The 11,138-nt window shown below is 48.4% G+C and overlaps 1 protein-coding gene across 1 annotated transcript; it reads right to left on the bottom strand.

Annotated features, from left to right (window-relative positions):
* Positions 1-570: 570 nt before the first annotated feature.
* LOC148828722 (cysteine and histidine-rich domain-containing protein 1) lies at positions 571-10,148 on the bottom strand. The gene is made up of 11 exons (XM_088924633.1): positions 9,941-10,148; positions 8,332-8,381; positions 7,020-7,076; positions 6,594-6,751; positions 6,028-6,131; positions 5,574-5,626; positions 3,584-3,654; positions 2,916-3,018; positions 2,563-2,682; positions 2,049-2,111; positions 571-1,206 (listed from the first exon to the last, which is right to left on the bottom strand). Exons 1-11 carry the CDS (start codon positions 10,002-10,004, stop codon positions 982-984), a joined length of 1,068 nt encoding a protein of 355 aa, XP_088780759.1. The 5' UTR covers positions 10,005-10,148; the 3' UTR covers positions 571-981.
* Between the last annotated feature and the right edge of the window lie 990 nt (positions 10,149-11,138).

Below are 11,138 nucleotides of genomic sequence, written 5' to 3'. Positions count from 1 at the left end.
TAGGCTTGAAACCTGGGTAAATATGAGTTGTAAGGGACGATATTTTTACTCTAACCAAGTAATCCTTAAACTATTGACGGCCCCAGTCTCGGCTAGCGTGTATTTCACATCCTGTTCATATAGCAAAGGTTGTTGTGAAGATGATACGCGCCACCACGCTCAGGCTCAAACACAGCACCTGTCTGGGGGCAGTATCCTACAATAACATAGCATGGATTTAACAACGAAATCTTTATTTTTGAAAACTATCTACAACCTAAACGCAGCACCCGTCGGCGCAAGCGACCCCTCTGTTACCCGCAAAAGGTAAAAAACAAACGGTACTCATAAAGCAAAGGCGAGTTTAAAGGAATGCACGAGTAAAGCGACGTCTAAATAAAACTGCAAAAGCATTGCACTTTTCCCATAAAAGTATAGTAGGCATTTGTCCATCGTTCTTAAATGGCAAAAATAGCCAAACGATTTTTTTTTAAACCGTCATACTGAAGTTATTCCACGCGGTGGTTGTGGACTCTTGTAAAAACGTCTTTGTTAAGGAAGCAAAGAAACAGAAATCCAGGTAGACTGCAGAACAGTTTCAGAATTCATTTATTTAAGATACAGATCCTACAGAATGTCAGTATTTTATCAAATAAAAGCCGATGCAACGTTAAAGACGCCGGTGCCTTCCCCTAGAGCAAAATGGCTCAACCACGTGTTGGTCTCCAGTGAATATGAATATCAAGTGCAGGGCGAGAATATTGAAATACAGCAACACAAGAGAGTTAAGGAGCGAACGTATTGTGCAAAACTACCAAGACGTGGAAACGCCCTTGAATTAGATTTAAATAAGACTTTTAACCCATAGCTAGTGTGTAAAGATAAATACGTGACACCAAGCTTGAATTTAGATGCCACACCTCCCTTGGTTTTGCACACAAAGTACAAACGTGTGTGTGTAAAACATAAATATAAAAATAAAATGGCAGAAGGCCCAGGCTCTTATTCCCGCACGTCCTCTTCCTCCGAGTCGCTGATGTCATCGTCGGAGATGTCCCAGTCGTAGCTCTGCTCCTCGCTCTCGCCCTGCTCCTGCGCCTCGGGGGCGGGCTCGGTCCCGGCCCGCGGGTCCTCCAGCTTGGCCCAGGACACCGCGTCCGCCTTGCGCAGGGTCACCTCCACCTTGCTGGGCACCACGCTGGCGAAGCTCTGGTCGACGTTGGCCACCTGCGCAGGGAACACCCTCGCTTTCAGCTGCGCCGTTTGCCTCCTGGATGCCTCAGCTCGAGGGACAGGTCTCTCAAAAGAGCTGCCCGCCTGCCCCCGAGCTCGTTTCCTGCTAGAGTTTATTTACTCACGTCCGTGTCCATCGCATCGCCTTTTTGGCTACAGACGCGGCGCGAAGCGGTTCGATGCCTTTCGGAACTGCGCCTGACAGCCCTGGGAAGCATATGTCTCTGTGGGTTTTCATTCCAATCCAACTCTTAATGAGCTAAACCCGCTGGTTACTGGGTTAACTGGATCGGTTTAAGCAGCTTTTTCCTATCTGTTCAAGTGGTGCTGCTGCAGGGAGGCAGAAGACAGGCGCAGACGCACTGACCGGCCCTCCGGGACCAGGATCGGACAGCCCTGCTTTCATCTAAGCCGTATACAAGAGGATAGGCTCAAGGCTCCTGGTTGGTTGTTTTTTTCCCCAAGGGAGACAAAATGGACTGGATACATGTGCCACTAATATACTGTACACGGGCATTAATATTATTCCTCTGTGTATTTTTTAATACTCAAGAACAGCGAATGGAGGTTTTCGTTAATGGATAACATCACTTTCTCCTGAAGGCAGCTGACTCCTAGGACCAGAGACCAGAGAGCCGTTCCTGGCCAGAGCATTGTGGGTATTAGGAACACGTTAGTAGCTCCTAGTTTCTGGTGTCCCTCTAGGCCTTCAGGAGCCAAGAGAGGACTATGGCAATTCGAAGAGTAACAGAGATTAGAATGGGCTTACTCTGCTTTGGAAATTGTTATTCTGGTACAGTCATATAAGGGAAGAACTGGAAAGACAAGAGACTCACCCCCCACAGGTGAAAATCTTTGTGAAAGACTTTATCACCCTCAAACTGGATGTGAACCGTCATCTGGTTGAAACAAAGAACAATTAGGCAGAGTCAAAAGATAAAAACCAGGATGAGAATGTAAATGACTAATCTGGAAAAGTAGTTTGCCTTACTACAAGTGGCCTGAACTTCACTTCTACCTGAGTGGGACTCAGGTGGAGTTCCACAGAAAGATATTACATCATTTCCTGTAATGGGATATTATCTAGAAATTCATGTTGGCTATCAGTTGTTATTTTATGCGTCAGTAAATAAATATATTTCAACAGTTACCTCATAAATGACATCTTAGAATCTCAAATTACTGATTTATTCTTCTTGGATTTCTCTTACTTACCAAACAGGCACCTTCATTTTTAAAACAATAAGCTAACTCCTCTTGGAAGGCCGGCGTCCCTCAGCTGAAATGTTAAAATGAGGTTTTCCCTTGGCGCTGCTTAACGTGAGCCAGCCAGTTTTATTCTCCACTCACCACAGTGCGGTTAGCTTCGACGTACGACTGGTCTGGCATGGCGTTCTTGGCATACACTGTGACCACCACTTGACTGCTTGTCTGATGCCAGTCATACCGACACGCCACGGTCTTCTTGTCCTGCAGTGGAAAACGGGCACCTCAGTACAGCACAGGGCAGCAGGCACACTGCCGGAGCCGAGCCGCGCCAGGCTACGGACGAGACGGAGAAAAACCCATCACCCATCACCCCTGTCTCTCCCGGCCGGAACAGAGCCACCCCGGTCCAAACCACACAACCAGGGCGTGTTTCCCAGAAGGGCCAAGGCTGCCAGCCTGTATCGGCAAGGCCAGCTGCTCCAGCAGCACCTCACCTGCCTGGGGACCCATCTGTGTTTGCCGGTGCTGCAGCCCTTCTGGTCCAGGAAAGCGTTGAAGTCGGTCGTTTTGATGCAGCAGCAGCTCCAGTACTTGTAACTGGAAGGACACGCAAGGACCCAGAGTTAGAGGGGTGACAGCCCTGGGGTCTCTCGGACGGGCGCCGTATACATGGCTGACCCTGCGCTCTGACCCCCAGCTTCTCTCCCTGTCTGTGTGTCTCATGGAGAGCAAGGTAGGGTCTGCATAAAGACAAATACCTAATCCAAGAAATTGTATATGGCCAATAAAGTGATCTTATCTGATCTTACACCCTGCCTATCGAGGGCTTGCGCACAGTGGCACAGCCCAGGGAACTCTTCAGCTTTCACAGGACGTATGGCCAGCCATCTCAAAAGAAAGACGGAGATACGTGTAACACTGCAGACATTTTCCTTTTCTTTTCTCTGAAGTTTATAAACAAAAAGCTCAGCCAATGTTTGTTTTTAGCAGTAAAAAAGGCAGAATAGAGTATAATCTTCTGTAGTGATCTTACAATTAACTGTGAGGAGCAGTTTTCTTTAAGATTGTAGTCTAGACAAACACATTATGCAAACAGTGTATCTGGTCTCTTCTTACAGTGATTTTGCACGGTCGGATGGGGTGTAAAACCAGCAGATCTTACCCCTCGTGGAAGACGGGGACCCCTGGGTGGTGGATGCAGGGCTCAGCGTCTGTCTTTGGGCCGTCGTAAATCTGAGGGCGACAGCACAGGGGTCAGCAAAGCCTGAGCTTACGCACAGCTGGCCCAAGTAAGAAGGACCAGAGTGCCCTTAACGGTATGAAAATGAAAGCACTGTACGCACAGGTGCAGTTGGTGAAGCCGCAGAGCCCTGTCAGCATAGCGAAGGGCTGCAAAAAGCCACAGCACAGTTTAGTGAACATTCGAAGACCGGTTTAATCTATTATAAAAAGGCAATTTTTAGAGAACATCAGCAATATCGGACAAATCTGCTGGTGTTCATTGATGGCATCAGTTCACCATCATCATATATACCATTATTTCCCGTAATCAGATCATTAAAAACTTGTGTCAATTAAAAAACTGTCATTTGTGTTGGATGCCTCAACCTTATTACTTGTTTTACCACTGCTTACCACATGGCGGAGACAGAGATCCACCACTTTCCCATTACCTCTGAGATCAATACAGTGATCGATGTGGTGAACTGTCTGCTGTGTTAGGCTCCAGGGGTGGCATGGCAGGATATATCTTGCACGTGTCCACCAGTCCAATGCAGGACACAGACATATCAGCACTATTTAGAGAAGCCAAATAACGCGGACAGCTATCAGTGCACTCTGGGAGGAAACCAGAGCACCCAGCAGAAATACACACACAGAACAAGCACACCCAGTGGAAGGGCCACCTACTCTAGAATCAAACCCAGGACCTGCTGGCTGCAAGGCAGGCGTGATAACTGTCATGCCATTATGCCACCCTGACAGAGCAAGCAAGTTCTCTTCAATCACATGACATGCACTTCTGCAGAAGCCATTAGGGTGCTGAGCAAATCAAGGTTTATAATCTAAGTAGGTTTCAGCAACTATTAAAAAGAGCACATGTCAAGAAGCGCTCATCTAATCACTTCTCACTTTTGCAGATGTGAGATATTAACTATGTTTCTGTATTTAGCAGTGTGGTAGCGGCTTCGCTCCTGCATCATGGCAGTTGTTCTGCACTGAGATTTCCGTTTCCTTTTACACTACAAGAAGGGGGTGGCTAGTCAGCACGCCTTGTACCAGACAAGCATCCAAGTGCTGGTCGCAGCGCACACCAAGAAAACAGAGCTAGACCAGTCCTGCATAGGTCTGTGGGAAGCAGAGAATAATCTACTTACTTACTAGTGTATTTATCCAGACTGACTGACATGCACCCTTACGTTTGTTTTATACAGCTGGGAATTTTACTGGAGGAGAAGAACCTTCCTCAGGGAGACGACAGCAGTATCTCGCTTGGGATCTGAACCCACAGCTTTCCAGTTACAAGTCCAGACACCTAACCACTGCCCCACCCTGCTGCTGTTATGAGTAATGAGTAAGTTCGGTTTTAGTTCAACTCTCCGCTGTGTAGCACCTCAGAACTCCTTTGAAAAAATGAATGATGAATAATTGCGTGTGCACGGTGCTTTTCCGCCCAAAGGATCGCAAAGCACCTCACCAACCGGAGGGCGCCCCACTTCCTCCGCCCCTGGCAGCAGGGCTGCACAGCAGACCAGACCGAGAAGGGAGAAGTTGCTTCCCCAGCTGAAGTAAGGGATCATCTTTAACAGATCAGATTGTTCACCCTTAAAAGTGGAATTCTGCCAGGACCCAGTGGTTAACATTCCTACTCTTTCTAACAGTGCCTTGGGATCTTTAAAGACCAAACAGTAAGGACTGTAGTCCAATGTCTCATCTACAGGACATCACCTTATTGTCGTCACACTATGGCATTGGTATAGTTATTCTAGTTATCGGGTTCAAGTTTATTGACATAGCAAATGACATCATATGGGAAGAGCGCCATCTACCGGCCCACCAACACCACTTCCAGCAGCAGCCTGGCTTTCCTTCCAGCTCTCCCCTCCTAGTTCTGACCAGGCTGAGGACCCCCCTCTCCCCAGACCACACACCGTTTTGCACCCGGCGTTCTTGCACCTCGTGCCCTGCGCCACCGTCGCGCTGTCTGCGGAAGAGAAAGAGGAAAGAGGGAGAGTGAGGGAGGGGAGGAGCAGGAAGGGCAGCAGGCCAGCCCGGGTCTCGTGAAAGGGGGGCTAAGCGCAGCACAGAAGAGACGCAAGAGGGGGTTATTCTGCTGTCACATATCCTGTTTGTCCTCGGGCTTTTTTGTTGACTACTGGCTTTCAGAGATTTCCAGCGCCTGATAAGTACAGCTTGAAGCAGTAGCGTGTCAGCACTTCTGGTGACCACTAAGACACTAGTGGACCTGGGGGGAGGGCTTCAAGGATATATCTTTAGATTTAAATTAGGAAGCCTTGCACGCGTACATGGACATCTCTGTAAATCATTATAAAGTCCACGGCATTTGACTGAACACGGCTCTCCGCCTGTAGAAGCTGTTGTTACCTTGCTGGATCGTCTTCTCCGTCTCGGAGATCATCAGTTTCTCCAGGGCTTGTGTGAGAGACTGGGACACCTTCACCGGCAGCCTGATCTTCGGCTCCTCAGAACTGCAGTACAGGAGAAAACCCAACGCTGACTTCAATGCAAGACCACAGCCAAACTGGTGATATAAGCTCCACGGCTCGGGATTCACTCTCATCTATACGCGCCGCATTGGGGACAACACGAACAGTGGTGTAGCGCTGGTATGGAGGAGAGCTTGGGGCAGAATACGAAACCCATGACTTAAACTGCAAACGATAAATGAAAACATGCAAATCTGAGGGACTCTCTTGCTCCAAAACCTTCCTGAAGGCGATGCCAGTTTTACAACGGAACATGATAAAAGGCTGAGCAGCACGTTTTAAAACCTTATGCGCCATTGCTTCCTTAACTGATAAAAACGGAAAGACCTCCAGATTCTTATACAAGCTGTCCACCGCAGAGTGGGTGGATCGAGTGGGTAGAAGACTCATCCCACCCCCCTCTGTTTCTGTCTTCCGTCAGCTGCGGCGCCCCCTGGTGGTTACCTCGGCCTCTCCTTCTTCAGCGCCTCTACGGACTTGGGCCCCGTGAAGATGATCTCATGCCCCGCGTGGGGCTGGAGGTCATCGGCTTTGTTGGACGTCACCTCTGGCCGCAGGGGTTCCTGGGGCTTCACGTTGCTATGACAACCCCGGGCGCAACCCTGTGGGGGGAGGGGGGGGGTCAAAGGCCAGAGGTGAAATGAAGGGAAAGTCTGAATGCAGCAGCGACTGTCCGAGAGCATTTCTGGACCGGTCACCCTCAAACTGCTGCTAATGCAGGCGCACGGGCGTGTTCCAGACTCCAGTTGCTGGTACTGCATTGCATGCAGGAAAGACACTCCCTGATCCAGCCACGTCTAGGTTTCTTACAGATTTCTGCTGTTGCAATATAGAAGAGCAGAAACCAGGACAACCAGGGCTCATCATTACCTTTATAGACAGGAACTCTGAAAAGTCAGTGGTCCTTTTCCTGCAGCACGACCAGCCCTGATGAGAAACGGATAAAACGTTCAAGTTACTGAGGCAGTGCAGTACCGTCAAGGTTACTGTTGAGGGCTTTCGTTTCACTGGCGACACCTAAAGTCACCTTTACCTTAACAGATGTTTTCAATAGTGTCATAAAGGTCAATTTGAAACATGTATAATAAAGATGTTAGAATTGATTTAGATACTCATTTGTTGCTTTTTATTTGCTACTCAGTATACTGTACATCTGTCTATGAGAACTGGACCAATGTATTTGATTTTTTAAATTTAAGCTGGAATGCCTCATGGCACAGTACAGACACATCGAGTTCCACACCACTGCGAGAGCCAGGGACTGAGGAAGAGCTGGTTTATGGTGTGACACACGACTGAGGAGGAAATAGAAGATGGTAATCACAGAGAGCTCCAAGCAGCAGCTACTCAGGGCCCCGGTATCTTCAGACCCAGACGTGACTGAGCTCCCAGAGTCCTCCTAATCTCTAAAGCTATCCATCACTCCGACTTACAGCCCAGCTCCCTGCATGTCCAGACCAGCGCCGGCCTTTTCTCCAACAATGTTCTGATGGGGACAAATTACTTTAGAGCATTTTTCCTTATTTTCCCTTCAAATCCAGCTGAGATTTGTTTATATATTTAAAAAAAGCAATCCATTGATTTATTTCTTCAAATGTTACTGGGCTGTGTGCTCAATAAATAGCTGAAGCTCTTAAGGACTTTTCACCCCTCACTGTGGCTGACAAGTGACTCATTCTTCTTTCAGTGTAGCTGCACTACAGTAGAAGCGATTGATGAGTCAGGACTGAATTACAGTTGACAATAATTAGTCATTGACACTTCCATCCAAAGTGACAGAAGCAGACTAAGGTAAGGGGTGGAGGATCTATACATCAGCAGTTACAGTAGTCACTTATTGAAGACTCATTGGTTTCACATCTCCCACAAAGCCTGGAGGTTAAACGAGTCAGTGACCCAAGCCCTTTATCGTAATACCAACCACTGTTGGTGTGGTTCACATACTGACTGAACAAGAGAACGATGGGGTATTAGCTGACGTTCGCTCACAGTGTTACAACTCCCGACTCTGTATTTCAAAAGAAATCCTCAGTTGTTTTTTCTTCTTGCAATAGCAGTCAGGATCTGGACTCGTCTTCAATAAGGGCCGAGCACTGAGACCTGTTCTTACCTTGGCCCCCAGGAGAAAGGTCGGAGATTTGAACCCACAGAGTACTGGATGTGTTGGGGGTGTCAAACTTACCTTCAGGGCATCATGGAATATCGGGACCCCAGGGTGATGAAGACATACATCTGTAGGGCATAGAGACAAGAGACCCAGTGAATAAGTGATGGGATTGTGCCACCCATTAGAATACAGCTGCTGGGTTTAACGTGTTGTGGCAATGGTATACAGCATTATGGTAGTTTTAAATGGTTAAAGAAATTGTATTGCTGTTGGAGCCAATAACCCTAATTTCTCTCAAGACACAGCTTCAGATCAATTAGCTATTAACTTCATTTGGCCCTTCTAGAAGGATTGTTTTCTTATATATATCTTATATAACACCAAAATAATCTCAAAAGTATTGCAATTATAACACTTGTAACTCTATGCCTGTGCTGGAAGCACTGATGCCCCCGCATCTGTAAAAAAGCTGTTTGTGATTAAAAGGCTTCTTTTCTGAACAACATGTCCCTGTGATTCTGACATCGTGCGTAGACTGCAGGTAGCTACGAATCAAGTTTTGAGGAACGGAAAGGAAAGTCTTGCAGCTGCTGGAACAGGGGGCCGCGTGGGAATGAGAATTGTAACCGAGAGCTCTGCCAGCAGAAACGGGCAGAGGAAGACAAAGGAGAGGAAAAACCTCTTCTTCCTCCAGTGCTGCTGTGTGGTGCCTTATGCTCAGCTGAAATAAAGGCCCGATGATCGCTTCACCTCTGTGGCCCGGACTCGGATTCTTTCCCCGGTCTCCTGAATAGGGGTTACCCTCGCCCTTCTGCCTTCAACACCTTGCTTTGGGGGCAGAGCACGTGCTGGGCTTGGGGTTACTGCTAGACCTAGGGCTGGGGTAGTCTTTGGGTGTGTAAAGGAGTCTGGGAGCAGCGAAAGGAGCCCAGAGGTCTCCCGCTTGTCTTCAGCGCACCCCCTGTCCCCCTTCTCTCTCTGAGCTGACCAGCTGGTCCCAGCTGTTCGCAAGAGCAGGTGGGACAGGCTTCCCAGAGAGATACTGACTCAGGCGACTGGGGACAACTGGCATGGAAAGGACGACCTTATACAGCCCGGCACGTCACGACAGCCCCCCTACAGCCCGCTCCTCTCTTCACTCCCAAAGCTAAGCTCTCTGTCTTTGCCTGCCGACTTAATGGACAGTACACTCAGGACTTCTGTGCAGACTACTCTCAGCGTGCTTCTCCCCCAGCTTCCAGAGAGCTGTGTGCTTCTCTCGCGCTGCTGGAAGCAATAACGTATTTCACAGGTTCCCCGCAGAGCCCACCTCCTGGACGTGACTCATTCCCCGACCGGGAAGATGGAATGCAGTGGATCACAGCATTTCCCTAACGGAATCTGGGAGTGAAATTCCCTTTGATATCATCAACCACGCTGAAAATGTCAAAAAAAAAAGCTTGCTAATATGATGAAAGGATTCTCTTCACCAAGCCAAGTGAAAGGGTAGTTTATTAACAAGAGCGTACAGTTTGAAGTTCCAAGAAATCGCCTAAAAAAAAAAGTTTGAGATCGCGATCCGGTCCCTCACCACCCTGTTGCCCTAAAGGCACACGCTGCACAGCGGCGCGGACAATCTGTGCCCCAAAACTACACGGTCCCGGACTAATTCCTGCTTGTGGGACTCAAAGTCCGAAAGGCTTACCGTCCGAGTTGTCCTCTGGGTTAAACCTCTCCCCACAGCCCTTGTTGTAGCACAGGAGGGCCATGCTCTTCTCACAGGTGATCCACCTCGCTTCTGCAGTCTTCCTAGGGAGAGCAGCCCCGCGCCGGTTAAAAGCTCCTCTCCGAGCTTTTCCAGAAGTTTCTCCTGTGGGCCCGACAACACATGGAGCTCCCGAGGAACGTCTAGAAAGAGGAAGGACAGTGGTGCTATCCCGTCAGAAGTCGGGGCGAGGAAAGCACTCCACAGGCCAGCTGAATGGAGGGTAAAAATAGACTCTCTTGCTCTCCACACAGCTGTTGAGTTTTATCTGGAGGGAGAGACGTGCCTTCACTCCTAACTGGCACTCGAGGAAGGGGTGGGGGAGGGAGAGTTTCACCGTCGGAGGAGCAAAGTTTCCAAGTCAGGTCTCCGTCTCCGCTGTGACCCACAGTCGCCAGGCTGGAGGTCCAGTGAGATCAGTGCCTCCCCGTCGAGTTCCCGGTACCCACACTCACTGCTGCTCATTCTAGCTGGGCTCTGTGCTCGACCCATCCGTCACTGAGCCATCTAGCTGCCTGGTAAGAGCCTCTGGAAAGAAAGGCTCGAGATTTCTTTTAAGTTACTTGAATGCAACAGTTAAAAGACAACCCCCCGTCTAGCAACCGAGCACAATGAGTTCAAATTAAACCAAGCTCAATTATGGGAGTTATCAGCATAAAACCATAAACACCTTGGGGCTAGGATTGGTGCATGTCAGCGTCATAGAGATTTTGAAAGGTATTGAGGTGACTCCAGAGGCAGCTTTTAAAAACGTAAAACTCAAGAGGAGCCTTCAGGCAGGTTGCAGTTGGCTGCTGTTGTTTTGACTGGTTGGCTTTTGTGAGTTGCCATCGCCAAATCGTAGTTATTACAAATACGGACAGAGCATTGGGCTCATTTACCTCTCCATCCCTGGTGCAAATGTATTCATTATTTTCAATTACGTCCAGTGTCACGTTCATTTACGGGAGAAATCGGCTTAAACTTCTAAGGCCCTGGACACAGCAGTTTTAAATTAAGTAGTTACGTACATAAAAAAAAGAACTTGCCATCTCTGAGAATCTCTGACTACAGGAAGTTCTACTCTGCAGACTTGAAAACGGTTCAGTCACAGTATATCAACAGGACGTGTGGCTGTGGTGCCATTTTTCGTGCGATA

The sequence above is a fragment of the Atractosteus spatula genome, chromosome 9, assembly GCF_055471065.1.
Source record: "Atractosteus spatula isolate fAtrSpa1 chromosome 9, fAtrSpa1.hap1, whole genome shotgun sequence".
In the NCBI taxonomy this organism is placed as follows: Eukaryota; Metazoa; Chordata; class Actinopteri; order Semionotiformes; family Lepisosteidae; genus Atractosteus; species Atractosteus spatula.
Note: the sequence above shows the minus strand (reverse complement) of the source record. Positions and strands in the feature narration are given on the sequence as shown.

Excerpts from the sequence above, each read along its gene's own strand:
- LOC148828722 (XM_088924633.1), bottom strand. The coding sequence starts at position 10,004 with ATGGCCCTCCTGTGCTACAACAAGGGCTGTGGGGAGAGGTTTAACCCA. Across the intron at positions 5,627-6,027 it reads GGAGAAGACGATCCAGCAAG|ACAGCGCGACGGTGGCGCAG; the intron begins GTAACAACAGCT and ends TCTCTTCCGCAG. Across the intron at positions 3,655-5,573 it reads AGAACGCCGGGTGCAAAACG|ATTTACGACGGCCCAAAGAC; the intron begins GTGTGTGGTCTG and ends TGTCGCCCTCAG.